This window comes from Daphnia carinata, chromosome 2 (genome assembly GCF_022539665.2).
Source record: "Daphnia carinata strain CSIRO-1 chromosome 2, CSIRO_AGI_Dcar_HiC_V3, whole genome shotgun sequence".
In the NCBI taxonomy this organism is placed as follows: Eukaryota; Metazoa; Arthropoda; class Branchiopoda; order Diplostraca; family Daphniidae; genus Daphnia; species Daphnia carinata.
Genome location: NC_081332.1, coordinates 1,674,155 through 1,691,323, shown reverse-complemented (window position 1 = coordinate 1,691,323; position 17,169 = coordinate 1,674,155). Strand labels below are relative to the sequence as shown.

The window sequence follows — 17,169 nt, the reverse complement described above, 5'->3', positions numbered from 1 at the left end:
TCGGATACGTACCTTATTAGAAGTTGGTAAAAGGCACATGAAAAAAGAAAAGCAAAGGGTGTTGATTTGCGGTATATAAACGCCAGCAAAAAAGCAGAAAATACATCAGTTAGCCAACTGTCTCAATCGCTCTATCAACTTCTCAACATGCAGGTAAAATCACCTGTGCAACTAATCGGTTTGGAAATTACGATTTAGTTCTAATAAATCACTTTTAAATTTTAAAGTTCGTCGTACTCGCCGCTTTGATCGCTGTCGCTGCAGCCAACTCCGACTACCTTGGCCAAACTTCTTCAAATTCAAATTCCGCTTCCAATGTTCGGTCTTATTCACCTTCAACATACGTGGTCAAAGAATACGTAAGTTCGATTGGCTGCTCTTCTACCCATTCAAATCAGTTTCTAAATGAACAATTGCTTATTTAATAGCCCGCTCAGCCTTACTCCTTCAACTGGGCCGTCTACGATGGTTACGGCAACGACTACTCTCACTACGAGAGCAGCGACAGCAAAGTAACCACCGGCACCTACCGCGTCCTCCTTCCCGATGGCCGTGTTCAAATTGTAACCTACAAAGCTGATGACTACGGATACAATGCTGATGTCAAGTACGAAGGCGAAGCCAAGTACCCCGCTCCAGCCCCCTACACCGCACAGGCTTACTCCGCACCTGTATTCACCTCTCAAGTTGTCACTGCCCCAGCTTTATCATCTCGTACTTACTCCGCACCAGTTGTTACCGGTCCTGTTGCTCCTGCTCGCGTTTTAACCACTTCATCTGTTACCGCTCCGGGAATTAACTCACGCACGTATTCCGCACCGGTCTTCGTTTCTTCTGCTGGCCGCACTTCGGGAGCCAACTCTCGTACTTATTCCGGCCCTGTTCTCACCTCTTCATCAGTCACGGCTCCAGTCGCTTCCTCCCGCACTTATTCCTCACCGGTCTTCACTTCTCCTGCGTCCTCATCTACTGTATTCACCACGTCTTCGGTCGGTGGTCCTGCCGCAGTTTCCCGCACTTACTCCGCACCAGTTTTTACATCTGACGATTCCGCTTTTGGCCGTGTTTCCCAGACCGTCACTGCTCCGGGCACTGGATCCGTCTACGTGACTTCCGGTAACGTTGCTCGCGATTACTAAGTGCCATACATTTTGAAAATATAAATCTATATACATCAAAGAAATGTCAAATTAAATGTCAAATAAAGAATATATATCAAAAATAAAATATATGAAAGCAAAGCTCCTGCGTTCTAATTCATTATAAAGCTGCAACAAAGAAAATGTGTCATGTGACTAAGACAATATAAAACTATCTTTCAACATCAATGCTAAACAATTACATACCTCTGGACATCTCGTCATCTCTACTGGTGCTTGAACTAGCAACCCCCAGCTTAGGAGTTCGATACCTTCTCCTTTAGGCCATTTTAATGTTCAATACTTCAACTGGCGATATTTGGGTTAAAAGGCCAATGTCTTATATACTTGGTCCAACAAATCCAGAAGTCAATCAATCTGTTTTGAAAAAGAAGCTGAGCAACAGCTCCAATATGTTCTCCAGGCGAGGATCGAACTCGCGACCTCGGCATGACTTACAATCATTTCACCTTTAATTAGCACGATAAGTTACTGTTCTATAAGTACCATGCGGTAACCAACTGCGCTACTGGAGATGTTAAACATATATTCATTCTTCATTAGTTAAATAACAGGTAATTTTCTTAAATAAACGATTAGGAAACAATGCTGTATGATTACTTGGTAACTATGCGCAATACGTTCCCTATCGACGTAATTATATTAAGCACGGCTAAAAGTACCTCGTGAATACCTTTGGCGGGACTCGAACCCGCAATCCCCGGCTTAGGAGGCCGGTGCCTTATCCATTAGGCCACAAAGGCACATAAATTGACTATTAGCGTGAAAAACATTGTTTTTCCCTTGGAGAATTCCTAAACACCTGTTAAAAGGAATAATACAAGATCGTATTAGAAGGCTGTTCGCAATAAATATGTTAGTAGATCTAAACTTGATGATCAATGAATTACTAAAGAACATAGTTTTCAAGGGCAATTGGTCGTACATATTCTTTGATTATGTGGTACCTCAGATGATTGATCGCTTTCGTTTGGCTGTTAAACTAGCAGCCCCATTTCAACACCTTTGCAAATCAAGGCACTTTGGAGAGAGGTGCAAATACAGGTGACCAACCTATTACTGAAATCCGGTTCAGGTGGTGCACTTTTTGCGGAACAATCATCACGTTCTAATTCACGAAACTTGAAATTCGTTGAAAGTGATGCCTCCAGCAAATGAATGTCACCGTATCTGGACGGATTTTGTCAACGAGTCGGTGATTGGATTGCATTTCAACAGGTGAACAACATTTACTGTTAAGTCCGCTACGTAGAACACACCGGGGAAAGCCCTGGATATTGGGAACTTTCCAGTTGACCGTGGCGAGGTACAAACGCGAGTTGCGACACAAGCACTTTTCCTTTCTCTGTTTTTTTTTTCACAATAAAATATTTCCCTTATTTGAACACTGGAAAAAGCAGGACGGATGAAGTACAAGAAAGTCATCGCTTCACGGTATTTAAGGGCGAGCGAATAGCAGAAAGGACATCAGTTTGCCAATTGTCTCAATCACTTTAACAACTTCCCAACATGCAGGTAAAATCACCTATGCAATTCAAACGGTTGAAAATTATTGTTTGATTCTAATCAAATACCTTTATCTATTTCAAGTTCGTCGTACTCGTCGCCTTGATCGCTGTCGCCGCAGCCAATTCCGACTATCCCGGCTCAAGTTATCCAGTTCCATCTTACTATAGGCCATCGTATTCACCTTCAACGTACGAGGTCAAGGAATACGTAAGTCCCATTCGCTTTTCTTTTATCAATTCAGAGCAGTTTCTAAATGAAAAATTGCCTCTTCCATAGCCCGCTCAGCCGTACTCTTTCAACTGGGCCGTCTACGATGGTTACGGCAACGACTACGCCCACTCTGAGAGCAGCGACGGCAAGGTGACGACCGGTTCTTACCGCGTCCTCCTCCCCGATGGTCGTGTTCAAATCGTCACCTACAAAGCGGACAGCTACGGATACACTGCTGATGTCAAGTACGAAGGCGAAGCCAAGTACCCCGCTCCATCCGCCTACTCCGCTCAGGCTTACTCCGCACCTGTATTCACCTCTCAAGCTGTCACTGCTCCCGCTGCATCATCTCGTACTTACTCCGCACCAGTTGTTACCGGTCCTGTTGCTCCTGCTCGCGTTTTAACCACTTCATCTGTTACCGCTCCGGTTGCTGACTCGCGAACTTATTCCGCACCGGTCTTCACTTCTCCTGCGTCCTCATCTACCGTATTCACCTCGTCTTCAGTCGGCGGTCCTGCTGCAGCTTCTCGTACTTACTCCGCACCAGTTTTTACTTCTCCCGTAATCATTTCCGGTGATGTCACGGCTCCTGCTGGCACTTCTCGCACCTACTCCGCCGCAGGTTCCTCCTCTACCGTTATCACTTCTCCAGTTATCACGGCTCCTGCCGGCCCCGCTACGTCAAGCACCGCCTTCGGAGCCGGCCAAGTCTACGGGACTTCCGCTAACGTTGCCCGCGATTACTAAGTCCAACAAATTCTGAAATAGTGATGTAAAAAAGATGACAAATTAAATATATATATACATTTGAATAAACTATATGAAGCAAAACAACTTTATAGTCTTACATTGTTATATGGCTGCAAAGAAGGATGAATAATAAATCCTAAATGACACCTATCAATTTGAATGAAAACATGAAGTTAAATGAGCTTCTTACGAAAAATAAATTGAATGTGTTTGTGGAAACGTACGGAGTTGGACACTTAGCACCAAAATGCAACACAGACGGTTTCTCGTCCGTCATTTACGAGCACAGAATATTTCAATCTCCTTTTCCTTAGCGCGTTCGTAGTACAATTATTCATTTTCTAATCATTAATACCTCTGGCGGGACTCGAACCCGCAATCCCCGGCTTAGGAGGCCGGTGCCTTATCCATTAGGCCACAGAGGCACACATAGAGAAAACGGGCCAGAAATTCGTTCCTTTTTCCTACGATAAATGGAAAGCGAAATCAACATAGAAAGGGAAAAGTTAATACAATACTATTTGTATAATTAACAAATCAGAAATCGCCTTACATTTTTCAAATGGGGACTACATTTGTTGGAAAGTCCGTTACATAGAACGCTATGGGGAAAGTCCTGATGTTGAAACCCATTTCATTTGACCGTTGCAAAGATCAAAGAGCAGGTCAAACACAAACACTTTTCCTTTCTTCAGTTAATTTATGAACAATCGGATACGTACCTTATTAGAAGTTGGTAAACACCTGAAAAAAGAAAAGCAAAGGGTGTTGTTCTGCGGTATATAAACGTCAGCAAAATAGCAGAAAGGACATCAGTTAGCCAACTGTCTCAATCGCTCTATCAACTTCTCAACATGCAGGTAAAATCACCTGTGCAACTCAGTGGTTTGGAAATTACGATTTAGTTCTAATAAATCACTTTTAAATTTTAAAGTTCGTCGTACTCGCCGCTTTGATCGCTGTCGCTGCAGCCAACTCCGACTACCTTGGCCAAACTTCTTCAAATTCAAATTCCGCTTCCAATGTTCGGTCTTATTCACCTTCATCATACGTGGTCAAGGAATACGTAAGTTCGATTGGCTGCTCTTCTACCCATTCAAATCAGTTTCTAAATGAACAATTGCTTATTTAATAGCCCGCTCAGCCTTACTCTTTCAACTGGGCCGTCTACGATGGTTACGGCAACGACTACTCTCACTACGAGAGCAGCGACAGCAAAGTAACCACCGGCAGTTACCGTGTCCTCCTTCCCGATGGTCGTGTTCAAATCGTCACCTACAAGGCTGACAGCTACGGATACACCGCTGATGTGAAATACGAAGGCGAGGCCAAATACCCCGCTCCATCCGCCTACTCCGGCCAGGCTTACTCCGCACCTGTATTCACCTCTCAAGTTGTCACTGCTCCAGCTGTATCATCTCGTACTTACTCCGCACCAGTTGTTACCGGTCCCGTTGCTCCTGCTCGCGTTTTAACCACTTCATCTGTTACCGCTCCGGGTATTAACTCGCGCACTTATTCCGCACCGGTCTTCGTTTCTTCTGGTGGCCGCACTTCGGGAGCTGCAACTCGTACTCATTCTGCCGATGTTTTCACCACTTCGACTGTCACGGCTCCAGGCGCTTCCTCCCGCACTTATTCCGCACCGATCTTCACTTCGCCTTCGTCCTCATCTACTGAATTCACCTCGTCTTCGGTCACCGCACCTGCTGCAGCTTCTCGCACTTACTCCGCACCAGTTTTTACATCTGATGATTCCGCTTTTGGCCGTATTTCCCAGACCGTCACTGCTCCGGGCACTGGATCCGCCTACGTGACTTCTGGTAACGTTGCTCGCGACTACTAAGCGCCCTAAGTCCTGAAAATATACCCATATACATCAAAGAAATGTCAAATAAAATATCATATAAAGAATTTATATCAACAATAAAATATATGAATGCAAAGCTCCTGCGTTCTAATTCATTATAAAGCTGCAACAAAGAAAATGTGTCATGTGACTAAGGAAGTATAAAACCCTATCTTTCATCATCAATGCTAAACAATTACATACCTCCGGACATCTCGTCATCTCTGGCGGTGCTTGAACTAGCAACCCCCACCTTAGGAGTTCGATACCTTCTCCTTTAGGCCATTTTAATGTTCAATACTTCAACTGGCAATATTTGGGTTAAAAGGCCAATGTCTTAGATACTTGGTCCAACAAATTCAGAAGTCAATCAATCTGTTTTGAAAAAGAAGCTGAGCAACAGCTCCAATATGTTCTCCAGGTGAGGATCGAACTCGCGACCTCCGCATGCCTTACAAACATTTCACCTTTAATTAGCACGTTTAGTTACTGTTCTATAAAACCATGCGCTACCGGAGATATTAAACATACATTGATTCTTCGTCAGTTGGATAACATGTAACTTTCTTAATAAACGATTAAGCAACGATGCTGCATGATTACTTGGCAATTATGCGCAATCCGTTCCCTATCGACGTAATCATATCAAACACGGATTTCAATTTCATTGCAATGTCTACTACAAATGTTAAGTACCACGTGAGTACCTCTGGCGGGACTCGAACCCGCAATCCCCGGCTTAGGAGGCCGGTGCCTTATCCTTTAGGCCACAAAGGCACATACAGAAGGAAATTGCGTGCAAAACATTTCCGTTTCCTTGCAGTATTGCTAAACATCTGTAAGAAGGAATCATACCAGATCGGATTAAAATGCTGTTCGCAATAAATATGTTAGTAAATCTAAACTTGATGAATAACGAATTACTTAAGAACATAGTTTTCAAGGGCAATTGGTCGTACATATTCTTTGATTATGTGGTACCTCAGATGATTGATCGCTTTCGTTTGGCTGTTAAGCTAGCAGCCCCATTTCAACACCTTTGCAAATCAAGGCACTCTAGAGAGAGGTCCAAATAGAGGCGATCAACCTGTTGCTGAAGTCCGGTTCAGGTGGTGCACTTTTAGCGAACAATCATCACGTTCTAATGCACGAAACTTGAAATTCGTTGAAAGTAATGCCTCCAGCAAATGAATGTCATCGTCTCTGGGCGGATTTTATCAACAAGTCGGTGGTTGGGTTGCATTTGAAAAGGTGAACCCCATTTTCTAATAAGTCCTTTACGTAGAACACATCGGGGAAAGCCCCGGATATTGAAAACTTTCCAGTTGAACGGGGCAAGGTACAAATGCGAGTTGCGACACAAGCACTTTTCCTTTCTCTGTTTTTTTTTTCTACAATAAAATATTTCCCTTATTTGAACACTGGAAAAAGCAGGACGGATGAAGTACAAGAAAGTCATCGCTTCACGGTATTTAAGGGCGAGCGAATAGCAGAAAGGACATCAGTTTGCCAATTGTCTCAATCGCTCTAACAACTTCTCAACATGCAGGTAAAATCACCTATGCAATTCAAACGGTTGAAAATTATTGTTTAATTCTAATCAAATACCTTTATCTATTTCAAGTTCGTCGTACTCGCCGCCTTGATCGCTGTCGCCGCAGCCAATTCCGACTATCCCGGCTCAAGTTATCCAGTTCCATCTTACTATAGGCCATCGTATTCACCTTCAACGTACGAGGTTAAGGAATACGTAAGTCCAAATGTTTGATCTTTCATCAACTGAAAGCAGTTTCTAAATGAACAACTGCCTCCTCCGTAGCCCGCCCAGCCGTACTCTTTCAACTGGGCCGTCTACGATGGTTACGGCAATGACTACGCCCATTCCGAGAGCAGCGACAGCAAAGTAACCACCGGCAGCTACCGCGTCCTCCTTCCCGATGGTCGCGTTCAAATCGTTACCTACAAGGCTGACAGCTACGGATACACCGCTGATGTGAAATACGAAGGCGAGGCCAAATACCCCGCTCCATCCGCCTACTCCGGTCAAGCTTACTCCGCACCTGTATACTCCTCTCAAGTTGTCACCGCTCCCGCTGCATCATCTCGTACTTACTCCGCACCAGTCATTACCGCTCCTGCTGCTGTTGTTCTCAACTCTGCATCTGTCACGGCTCAAGGTTCTAACTCCCGCACTTATTCCGCGCCGGTCTTCACATCCCCGACGTCCTCATCTACTGTATCCACCTCATCTTCAATCACTGCACCTGGTGCAGCTTCTCGTACTTACTCCGCACCAGTTTTTACTTCTCCCGTAATCATTTCCGGCGATGTCACGGCTCCTGCTGGCACCTCTCGCACCTACTCCGCCCCGTCTTCCTCTTCTACCGTTTTCACTTCTCCAGTTATCACCGCTCCTGCCGGCCCCGCTACGTCAATCACCGCCTCCGAAGCCGGCCAAGTCTACGGGACTTCCGCTAACGCTGCCCGCGACTACTAAGTCCAATCAATTTTGAAATAGTGATGTAAAAAAGATGAAAAGTTAAATATATATATATATATATATAGTTGAATAAACTATATAAAAGCAGAACAACGTTAATGTCTTACATTGTTATATGGCTGCAGAGAAGGATGAATAATAAATCCTAAAAGAGACAGTCAATTTATGAAACCCATCAATTTGAATGAAAACATGAAGTTAAATGAGCTTCTTACGAAACATAAATTGAATTGTGGGTGTAGAAATGTACGTTGTTGGACGCTTAGCACCAAAATTCAACACAAACGGTTCCTCGTCCCGTCCTTCGATCAACCCCAACACCTTCGAATCTCCACAAAGCGAAGAGTATTTCATTAAGAAAAAGGAAAAGGACTAAGAAAACAAACGTCACTTGTAAGGCTGCATTCCACCATTCCATTCATTTTCAACGAGCAGATTTTCATGTAAATCTAGCACGAATTAACTCTCATCTACGTTCTTCATTTGTAATTATTTTTACCTCTGGCGGGACTCGAACCCGCGATCCCCGGCTTAGGAGGCCGGTGCCTTATCCTTTAGGCCACAAAGGCACATACGGAGCAAACGGGCCAGAAATGCGCTCTTTTTTCCTACGGTAAATGGAAAGAAAAATTAACATATAAAGGGAAAAGTCAGTACAATACTCTTTGAATAATTAAACAAATCAGAAATTGTCTTACATTTCCAAATTTGGACTGCGTTTGTTGGAAAGTCCGTTTTGTAGAACGCTGTGGGGAAAGCCCCGATGTTGAAGCCCTTTTCATTTGACCGTTGCAAAGATCAAACAGCAGGTCAAACACAAACACTTTTACTTTCTTCTACGAATTTTGGAGCAATCGGATATGTTCCTTATTAGAACTTGGTAAAAGGTACCTGCAAAATGAAAAGCGCAGGGCGTTGCTCTGCGGGTATATAAACGCCACCAGAAAGCAGAAAGGACATCAGTTAGCCAACTGTCTCAATCGCTCAATCAACTTCTCAACATGCAGGTAAAATCACCTGTGCAACTCATGGATATGGAAATTACGGTTTAGTTCTAATAAATCACTTTTAAATTTTAAAGTTCGTCGTACTCGCCGCTTTCATCGCTGTAGCCGCAGCCAATTCCGAATACCTTGGCCAAACTTCTTCAAATTCAAATTCCGCTTCCAATGTTCGTTCTTATTCACCTTCAACATACGTGGTCAAAGAATACGTAAGTCCGATTGGCTATACTTCTACCCATTCAAAGCGGTTTCTAAATGAACAATTGCTCATTCAATAGCCCGCCCAGCCTTACTCTTTCAACTGGGCCGTCTACGATGGTTACGGCAACGACTACTCTCACTACGAGAGCAGCGATAGCCAGGTAACCACCGGCACCTACCGTGTCCTCTTGCCCGATGGTCGCGTTCAGATCGTAACGTACAAAGCTGACAGCTACGGATACACTGCTGATGTCAAGTACGAAGGTGAAGCCAAGTTCCCCGCTCCATCCGCCTACCCCGGCCAGGCTTACTCCAGACCAGTTATTACCGCTCCTGCTACTGTTGTTCTCAACTCTGGATCTGTTTCCGCTCCAGGTGCTAACTCCCGCACTTATTCCGCACCGGTCTTGACTTCTTCTGCTGGCCGCACTTCGGAAGCCGATTCTCGTACTTATTCCGCACCAGTTTTCCCTTCACCTGCTGTTACCGCTCCTGGTGCCACTGTTTCTGGTGACACCTCACGCATTTACTCTGGCCAAGTTTTCAAGTCTTCGGTTGTCACAGCACCTGTATTCACTTCCGATCCGCGCACAGCTCCTGCTGCATCATCTCGCACTTACTCCGCACCAGTCATCACCTCTTCTGCTGGCCGCACATCGGAAGCCAACTCTCGTACTTATTCCGGCCCTGTTCTCACCTCTTCATCTGTCACGGCTCCAGGCGCCTCCTCCCGCACTTATTCCTCTCCCATTTTAACATCCCCGACGTCCTCATCTTCTGTATCCACCTCATCTTCGATCGCTGCACCTGCTGCAGCTTCTCGTACTTACTCCGCACCAGTTTTTACTTCTCCCGTAATCATTTCCGGTGATGTCACGGCTCCTACTGGCACCTCTCGCACCTACTCCGCCCCGTCTTCCTCCTCTACCGTTTTTACTTCTCCAGTTATCACCGCCCCTGCCGGCCCAGCTACATCAAGCACCGCCTCCAACGCCGGCCAAGTCTACGGGACTTCCGCTAACGTTGCCCGTGACTACTAAGTCCAGTATATTCTGAAATACTGATGTAAATTATATGACAAATGAAATTTATATATATATATATATCACTTAATAAACTATATTAAAGCAAAACAACGTTTATGTCTTACATTGTTATATGGCTGCAGAGAAGGATGAATAATAAATCCTAAAAGAAAGGCGATTTTTGAAAACCTAAATGTCAATGAAATTATGAAGTTAAATTCACTTCTTACGAAACATGAAACGAATTTGTTTGTGGATATGAACGATGTTGGACGCGTAGCACTAAAATGCAACACAAACAGTTCCTCATCCATCTTTTCTTAGTTATCGCATTTTCGAATAATTTAAGCAGCAATGAATGATCAGTTTCAGCATATTGGAATCTCCACAGAGCACCGAGTATCTCGTAATCAAACAGATACAGGATTCAGAAAACAAACGTCACACACAAAGTTAGTACACGTACCGAAGAAATTGGTTACCATCCGTGTTAAGGGTTTTTTATACCTTTTCCCTCTGGCGAGACTCGAAGTTGCAATCACCGGTTTATGATGACGCTGCTTTATCCATTAGGCCACTACAAGGCATATGTGGCGCAAACGGGTCTAAAATCCGTTCATTTTTCCTACGATAACTGCAACGAAAAGCGAAATAATTATAGAAAGGAAAATTCAATGCCATTTTCTTTGGATAATTAAACAATTCAGATATTGTCTTACATTTTTCAAATGTGGACTGCGTTTGTTGGAAAGTCCGTTATGTAGAACGCTGTGGGGAAAGCCCTCGTGGTGGGGCACTTTTCATTTCGATGGTTGCAATAAGATCAAAGAGCAGGTCAAACACAAACACTTTTCCTTTCTTCAGTTAATTTATGAACAATCGGATATATTCCCTATTATAAGTTGGTAAAAGGCACCTAAAAAGGAAAAGTGCAGGGTAGTGTTCTGCGGTATATAAACGTCAGCAAAATAGCAGAGAGGACATCAGTTAACCAACTGTCTCAGTTGCTCTATCAACTTCTCAACATGCAGGTAAAAAGATCTTTGCAATTCAAACGGTTAAAAATTATTGTTTAGTTCTAATAAAATACATTGTCCAATTGTCAAGTTCTTCGTACTCACCGCCTTGATCGCTGTCGCCGCAGCCAATTCCGAATACCTTGGCCAAACTTCTTCAAATTCCGCCTCCAATGTTCATTTATATTCACCTTCGACGTACGAAGTCAAACAATACGTAAGTCCAATTGGCTATCCGTCTATCCACTCAAAGTAGTTTCTAAATGAACAATTGCTTATTTAATAGCCTGCCCAGCCTTATTCTTTCAACTGGGCCGTCTACGATGGTTACGGCAACGACTACGGCCACTATGAGAGCAGCGACAGCAAAGTAACCAGCGGCAGTTACCGCGTCCTCCTTCCTGATGGCCGTGTGCAAATCGTAACGTACAGAGATGATGGCTACGGATATATTGCTGATGTCAAGTACGAAGGCGAAGCCAAGTACCCCGCTCCATCCGCCTACTCCGGCCAGGCTTACTCCGCACCTGTATTCACCTCTCAAGTTGTCACTGCTCCAGCTGTATCATCTCGTACTTACTCCGCACCAGTTGTTACCGGTCCCGCTGGTCCTGCTCGCGTTTTAACCACTTCATCTGTTACCGCTCCAGGTGCTAACTCGCGCACTTATTCCGCACCGGTCTTCGTTTCTTCTGCTGGCCGCACTTCAGGAGCCAACTCCCGTACTTATTCCGGCCCTGTTCTCACCTCTTCGTCTGTCACAGCTCCAGGCGCTTCCTCCCGCACTTATTCCGCACCGGTCTTCACTTCGCCTTCGTCCTCATCTAATGTATTCACCTCGTCTTCGGTCGGCGGTCCTGCTGCAGCTACTCGTACTTACTCCGCACCAGTTTTTACATCTGATGGCTCCGCTTTTGGCCGTGTTTCCCAGACCGTCACTGCTCCAGGCACTGGATCCGTCTACAGGACTCCGGGTAACGTTGCTCGCGACTACTAAGCGCCATCACTCCTGCAAATATATCTATATACATCAAAGAGATGTCGAATTAAATATCAAATAAAGAATATATACCAATATTAAACTATATGAAAATAAAGCTCCTGTGTTCTAATTCATTATATAGCTGTAACAAAGAAAATGGGTTGAATGACTAAGGCAGTACAACAATCAATCATACAACGTCAAAGCTGATCATTTACCTAGATATCTCTATACCTCTGGCAGGACTCGAACCCGCAATCCCCGGCTTAGGAGGCCGGTGCCTTATCCTTTAGGCCACAAAGGCTGATATCGTAACAAATGGCCTATCTCGGGCTAAACGAAACGTGTCCCTGGCATCTCGTTAAAGTTTCGATGAAAGACCATGGTTTCGCACAACCCCTTTCTGTGCGGTAGATAAAAAACTCGTATAAAAGTGAGTCATCATGACAATTTCTTACCTTGATCGATCAAAGTCAAAATGAACACCGTGCCAAGTGTTTCCAGAGAAAGCAGAGCTCTTTCGCTTTTGCAGGAAGGAATCCAAGCCACATTGAAGCTTACAAGTTCAGCCATCGAGAAATGAATTGGACGTTATCCCTCTCTGAATTCCAAACGTAACGAATTTCACGTATTAAAATTGACCACGTTATATTATTTTGTATGACCAATTGCTTATCTGCAATCATATGATAGTCTCCATTGATTGTTGTAGCTATTTGGCCAAACATACTCAGGTGTTACACAATCCATTTTCAAGATGTGATCCGAACAACAGCTGCAAAACATTCTCCAGGCGAGGATCGAACTCGCGACCTCGGCATTACTCTCCATCATTACATCCTTAATCAGCACATTCAGTTACTGTCCTATAAGTACCATGCGCTAACCAACTGCGCCACTGGAGAAATGTATCATCTATTTCCTAGATAACCAGAGGAAAAGTAACATTTGAGAAGAAATCATTGATTATCTAGACGATTATTCGGTAGATATACACACATTGTAAACCTATCGCGTAGGGACTTAATATTGAGGATAAATTACCAGTTGAAATCAGTTTTCAGCTTCGAGACTACCTCTGGCGGGACTCGAACCCGCAATCCCCGGCTTAGGAGGCCGGTGCCTTATCCTTTAGGCCACAAAGGCACACTGCGATCCAATTGGCTTAGAATTCGTCCATTTTTCATACGATAACAGCAGTAAAGAATGAAGTCAACATACAAAACGGAAAAGTTAAAACCATAATCTTTGAATAATTAAACAAATCAGAAATTGTCTTACATTTCAAAACGTAGACTACAATTGTTGGAAAGTCCGTAATGTAGAACACTGTGGGTAAAGTCCCGGTGTTGGAGGACTTTTCATTTGACCGTTGCAAAGATCAAAATAGCAGGTCAGACACAAGGACTTTTCCTTTCGTTAATCAATTTTGGAACAATCTGATTTGTTTCCTAACCAGACCTTGGATAAAAATTACCTGAAGAAAAATAAGCGCAGGGTAGTTGCGCTGCGGTATATAAGGGCGAGCGAATAGCAGTAAGGGCATCAGTTAACCAACTGTCGCAATCGCTCTATCAACTCCTCAACATGCAGGTAAAATGATCTGTGCATTCAAACGGTTGAAAATTATTTTTTAATTCTAATCAAATATGTTTTTCAATTCTCAAGTTCGTCGTACTCACTGCTTTGATCGCTGTCGCCGCAGCCCATTCCCAATACGTTGGCCAAACTTCTTGGAATTCCGCTTCCAATGCTCATTCTTATTCACCTTCAACGCACCAGGTCAGGGAATTCGTAAGTATCATTGGCTTCTCTTTCATCAATTCAAGCAATTTCTAAATGAACAATTGTTCATTTAATAGACCGCTCAGCCGCACGCTATCAACTGGGCTGTCCACGATGGTTATGGCAGCGACCACTCCCACGTTGTGAGCAACGATGGCCAAGTAATCACCGGCACTTACCACGTCCTCCTTCCCGATGGCCGTGTTCAAATCGTAACAGACAACGGTGATGGCTTCGGACACATTGCTGATGTCACGCACGAAGGCCAAGCCCAGTACCACGCCCCATCCGCCTACTCCGCACCTGTATTCACCTCTCAAGTTGTCACTGCTCCTGCTCTATCATCTCACACTTACTCCGCACCAATCTTCACTTCTTCCGCTGGCCACACTATGGGAGCCGGTTGTAGGACTCACTCAGGTCATGTTTTCCCCTCTTCATCTGTCACGGCTCCAGGTGTTGCCTCCCGCACTTACTCCGCACCGGTCTTCACCTCTACTGGTGCCAGCGTTTCTGGTGACAACTCCCGCAGTTACTCCGGCCCCGTTTTAACATCCTTGGGTGTCACATCACCTGTAATCACTTCCGTTCCGATCACAGCTCCTGCTACATCATCTCGCACTTACACCGCACCAGTTTTTACCGGCACTGGTGCTCCTGGTGTTGTTCTCAACTCTGGATCTGTCACAGCTCCAGGTGCTAACTCCCGCACTTATTCCGCCTCGGACCTCACTTCTTCTGCTGGCCGCACTTCGGAAGATAGCTCTCGTACTTATTCCGGTGATGTTCTCACCTCTTCATCTGTGACGGCTCCAGGTGCTAACTCCCGCACTTATTCCGCCCCAGTCTTCATTTCTTCTGCTGGCCGCACTTCGGAAGTCACCTCTGGTACTCATTCCGGCGGCGTTCTCACCTCTTCGTCTGTCACGGCTCCTGGCGCTTCCTCCCGCACTTATTCCGCACCGGTTATGACTTCTCCTACGTCCTCATCTACTGTACTCACCTCGTCTTCAGTCGGCGGTTCTGCTGGAACTTCTCGCACTTACTCCGCACCAGTTTTTACATCTGATGACTCCGCTTTTGGCCGTGTTTCTCAGATCGGCACTGGTCCGACCACTGGATCCGGCTCCATGACTTTCGGTAACGTTGTTCGCGACTACTAAGCACCATACACTCTGAAATATTTATCAGTATACATCAAAGAAATGTCAAATTGATTATCAAATAAAAATGTATGCCAATAATCGAATAAATGAAAGCAAGCAAAGCTGCTGTGTTTTAATTCATTGCATAGGTGAAACAATGAATAAGGGTCAAATGGCTATAGCAGTATACGTCTATATACATCTTCCGTAATCAATACTAAACAACAATTAACTTCGTGCATACCTCTAGCGGGATTCGAACCCGCAATCCCCGGCTTAGGAGGCCGGTGCCTTATCCATTATGCCACAAAGGCACACGGGATATCGCTTGGCGTGAACAAATTCTGCTTTTCCTTGCATAATTGCTATTGATTCATTTTCAATTAGCACGTTTGGACACCACCATGGAGAGGCCAATAAAATACAACATTGGGATCATGGGTTAAAGCTACGGCTGACCATAAACGAGGGCACAAGAATTGCATCCCAGAATGGTCGTACAAACCCTAACCAAAAATCACTTTCGTGATCCAGGTAACTAATCGAAATCTAAATCATTCATTTTGCTTACCTTTTTACGTTCAGCATGTATCTTCTTAGTCGCTTGATCTTCAACTTGGCAGATCAAAGACTCAGCCACATGCTTAAGTCTCTCTACAACGTACAACTACACAGCCACGTTGTTTCTAGGTCTCTGTCTAGCGATGGACTGAGGCGTTTTGAACATTGTGAATCAAATGCTGCAACTGGGGGAAGGGAGAGCTATCGCTTGTTCAGCTGTTTTTCACATTCTACTGGAAGCAGATAAAACTAAATCGACTAATGACATCCTCGAAACCAGGTGGGCAGGGTAAGAAACGGAGCAACGCTTCACTTCTAAAAGACCTTTTTGCTCAGCCTGAAAACTTATGACATTTTACTTGGCGGATATGGACATGGATACAGCAATGGATAGAAAGGTAACAAATACGTCATTCCTACTTAACTTATATTAATGCCATAAAATACAACGTTATGGCTTAGGATGTAGACATAGCTACTACGACGAATACGGCTACGGAAATGTCTACGATCGAACGATGTAACATTATGTTTTGATGAACGCGACATTGACTTGATTGTAAACTCATGCATCTCACTTTAATTTTCAAAAATAAACACAATTTCTAAAAAAAAAAACAGTTTATAACTCGATTTGCTTCCGAAGAAAGATCAGCAAACGCGAACATCAATTTCAATTCCGTAATTCAAAATCAATTCTACAGGCGAGGCTCGAACTCGCGACCTCGGCATTACTTCTTCTGAAAGCAGAATCTATTAGCACAACTCATTACTGTCTTATAATTACCTTGCGCTAACCAACTGCGCCACTGGAGATATATAATTACGTCATTTCCATGCGACATCAAGTTGCGAGAAAGACATTTAAGAAACCTGTACAATCAATTCCCTTTCCGTTCTCTTCTAAACACATGATATGCACATACAATTTTATCCTTATTATAGCTTGATCCATTTCATTTTCTTTCTTACTCGCATACGTTATCAATCAAATATTGTACATAGCAATCGCTAACGAGTTAAATTATTATGAACACAGGTAAAATTCAAAAATTCTCCAGGCGAGGCTCGAACTCGCGACCTCGGCATTACTACGACCGTTTGAGCCACAAGCTATGAATACTGTCTTATAAGTACCATGCGCTAACCAACTGCGCCACTGGAGAACAAAGTTAGTGTCTTTCATATGCAAATGCCTTATATAGAAAATAAACAGAGCAAAGACCTTCAGAAGCTAATAGACGGACAATCACATCACTTTCAATCAACAAATGATGAGGGGGATCATATTTACAGTGGTTACAAATCAAAATCACATGTTTTCACGGCTAACGTTCATCACGAAATCACAGGTAATTTAAATTGAACATACCTCTGGCGGGACTCGGACACGCAATCCTCCATTTAGGAACCCGGTGCCTTACAGTTTAGGCCACGAATACATTTGATGGACAAACAAGCCTAAATTT

At 44.1% G+C, this 17,169-nt stretch overlaps 7 protein-coding genes and 10 non-coding genes across 17 annotated transcripts; 7 read left to right on the top strand and 10 right to left on the bottom strand.

Moving 5' to 3' along the window:
- Positions 1-121: 121 nt before the first annotated feature.
- LOC130686167 (cuticle protein-like) lies at positions 122-1,139 on the top strand. The gene is made up of 3 exons (XM_057509459.2): positions 122-153; positions 228-359; positions 429-1,139. Exons 1-3 carry the CDS (start codon positions 148-150, stop codon positions 1,137-1,139), a joined length of 849 nt encoding a protein of 282 aa, XP_057365442.1. The 5' UTR covers positions 122-147.
- A 416-nt stretch (positions 1,140-1,555) lies between these two features.
- On the bottom strand, positions 1,556-1,675 carry Trnai-uau (transfer RNA isoleucine (anticodon UAU)). The gene is made up of 2 exons: positions 1,638-1,675; positions 1,556-1,591 (listed from the first exon to the last, which is right to left on the bottom strand). It is a non-coding gene; the product is annotated as a tRNA-Ile (tRNA).
- A 155-nt stretch (positions 1,676-1,830) lies between these two features.
- Positions 1,831-1,903, bottom strand: Trnar-ccu (transfer RNA arginine (anticodon CCU)). The gene has a single exon. It is a non-coding gene; the product is annotated as a tRNA-Arg (tRNA).
- Positions 1,904-2,669: 766 nt separating this feature from the next.
- Positions 2,670-3,658, top strand: LOC130686098 (cuticle protein-like). The gene is made up of 3 exons (XM_057509392.2): positions 2,670-2,675; positions 2,751-2,876; positions 2,946-3,658. The coding sequence occupies exons 1-3, from the start codon at positions 2,670-2,672 to the stop codon at positions 3,627-3,629; spliced, it is 816 nt and encodes a 271-aa protein (XP_057365375.1). The 3' UTR covers positions 3,630-3,658.
- Positions 3,659-3,984: 326 nt separating this feature from the next.
- On the bottom strand, positions 3,985-4,057 carry Trnar-ccu (transfer RNA arginine (anticodon CCU)). The gene has a single exon. It is a non-coding gene; the product is annotated as a tRNA-Arg (tRNA).
- Positions 4,058-4,767: 710 nt separating this feature from the next.
- Positions 4,768-5,478, top strand: LOC130686166 (uncharacterized; the record flags this gene model as incomplete). Its single annotated transcript, XM_057509458.2, has 1 exon — positions 4,768-5,478. A coding segment is annotated over one exon (711 nt), but the record flags the coding sequence as incomplete, so codon positions are not given.
- A 707-nt stretch (positions 5,479-6,185) lies between these two features.
- On the bottom strand, positions 6,186-6,258 carry Trnar-ccu (transfer RNA arginine (anticodon CCU)). Its single transcript has one exon. It is a non-coding gene; the product is annotated as a tRNA-Arg (tRNA).
- A 733-nt stretch (positions 6,259-6,991) lies between these two features.
- LOC130686072 (uncharacterized) lies at positions 6,992-7,993 on the top strand. The gene is made up of 3 exons (XM_057509366.2): positions 6,992-7,030; positions 7,106-7,231; positions 7,301-7,993. Exons 1-3 carry the CDS (start codon positions 7,025-7,027, stop codon positions 7,976-7,978), a joined length of 810 nt encoding a protein of 269 aa, XP_057365349.1. The 5' UTR covers positions 6,992-7,024; the 3' UTR covers positions 7,979-7,993.
- Positions 7,994-8,477: 484 nt separating this feature from the next.
- Trnar-ccu (transfer RNA arginine (anticodon CCU)) lies at positions 8,478-8,550 on the bottom strand. The gene has a single exon. It is a non-coding gene; the product is annotated as a tRNA-Arg (tRNA).
- A 404-nt stretch (positions 8,551-8,954) lies between these two features.
- LOC130686071 (uncharacterized) lies at positions 8,955-10,251 on the top strand. Its single transcript, XM_057509365.2, has 3 exons — positions 8,955-8,988; positions 9,063-9,194; positions 9,264-10,251. The coding sequence occupies exons 1-3, from the start codon at positions 8,983-8,985 to the stop codon at positions 10,224-10,226; spliced, it is 1,101 nt and encodes a 366-aa protein (XP_057365348.1). The 5' UTR covers positions 8,955-8,982; the 3' UTR covers positions 10,227-10,251.
- A 985-nt stretch (positions 10,252-11,236) lies between these two features.
- Positions 11,237-12,224, top strand: LOC130686165 (mucin-5AC-like). Its single transcript, XM_057509456.1, has 3 exons — positions 11,237-11,242; positions 11,319-11,444; positions 11,514-12,224. Exons 1-3 carry the CDS (start codon positions 11,237-11,239, stop codon positions 12,222-12,224), a joined length of 843 nt encoding a protein of 280 aa, XP_057365439.1.
- A 216-nt stretch (positions 12,225-12,440) lies between these two features.
- On the bottom strand, positions 12,441-12,513 carry Trnar-ccu (transfer RNA arginine (anticodon CCU)). Its single transcript has one exon. It is a non-coding gene; the product is annotated as a tRNA-Arg (tRNA).
- A 481-nt stretch (positions 12,514-12,994) lies between these two features.
- On the bottom strand, positions 12,995-13,114 carry Trnai-uau (transfer RNA isoleucine (anticodon UAU)). Its single transcript has 2 exons — positions 13,077-13,114; positions 12,995-13,030 (listed from the first exon to the last, which is right to left on the bottom strand). It is a non-coding gene; the product is annotated as a tRNA-Ile (tRNA).
- A 168-nt stretch (positions 13,115-13,282) lies between these two features.
- Trnar-ccu (transfer RNA arginine (anticodon CCU)) lies at positions 13,283-13,355 on the bottom strand. The gene has a single exon. It is a non-coding gene; the product is annotated as a tRNA-Arg (tRNA).
- Positions 13,356-13,796: 441 nt separating this feature from the next.
- On the top strand, positions 13,797-15,157 carry LOC130686164 (mucin-5AC-like). The gene is made up of 3 exons (XM_057509455.1): positions 13,797-13,802; positions 13,878-14,003; positions 14,072-15,157. Exons 1-3 carry the CDS (start codon positions 13,797-13,799, stop codon positions 15,155-15,157), a joined length of 1,218 nt encoding a protein of 405 aa, XP_057365438.1.
- A 223-nt stretch (positions 15,158-15,380) lies between these two features.
- Positions 15,381-15,453, bottom strand: Trnar-ccu (transfer RNA arginine (anticodon CCU)). The gene has a single exon. It is a non-coding gene; the product is annotated as a tRNA-Arg (tRNA).
- Positions 15,454-16,753: 1,300 nt separating this feature from the next.
- Positions 16,754-16,866, bottom strand: Trnai-uau (transfer RNA isoleucine (anticodon UAU)). Its single transcript has 2 exons — positions 16,829-16,866; positions 16,754-16,789 (listed from the first exon to the last, which is right to left on the bottom strand). It is a non-coding gene; the product is annotated as a tRNA-Ile (tRNA).
- Between the last annotated feature and the right edge of the window lie 303 nt (positions 16,867-17,169).

Excerpts from the sequence above, each read along its gene's own strand:
- LOC130686167 (XM_057509459.2), top strand. Across the intron at positions 360-428 it reads CATACGTGGTCAAAGAATAC|CCCGCTCAGCCTTACTCCTT; the intron begins GTAAGTTCGATT and ends CTTATTTAATAG.
- LOC130686072 (XM_057509366.2), top strand. Across the intron at positions 7,232-7,300 it reads CGTACGAGGTTAAGGAATAC|CCCGCCCAGCCGTACTCTTT; the intron begins GTAAGTCCAAAT and ends CCTCCTCCGTAG.
- LOC130686098 (XM_057509392.2), top strand. Across the intron at positions 2,877-2,945 it reads CGTACGAGGTCAAGGAATAC|CCCGCTCAGCCGTACTCTTT; the intron begins GTAAGTCCCATT and ends CCTCTTCCATAG.
- LOC130686165 (XM_057509456.1), top strand. Across the intron at positions 11,445-11,513 it reads CGTACGAAGTCAAACAATAC|CCTGCCCAGCCTTATTCTTT; the intron begins GTAAGTCCAATT and ends CTTATTTAATAG.
- LOC130686164 (XM_057509455.1), top strand. Across the intron at positions 14,004-14,071 it reads CGCACCAGGTCAGGGAATTC|ACCGCTCAGCCGCACGCTAT; the intron begins GTAAGTATCATT and ends TTCATTTAATAG.
- LOC130686071 (XM_057509365.2), top strand. Across the intron at positions 9,195-9,263 it reads CATACGTGGTCAAAGAATAC|CCCGCCCAGCCTTACTCTTT; the intron begins GTAAGTCCGATT and ends CTCATTCAATAG.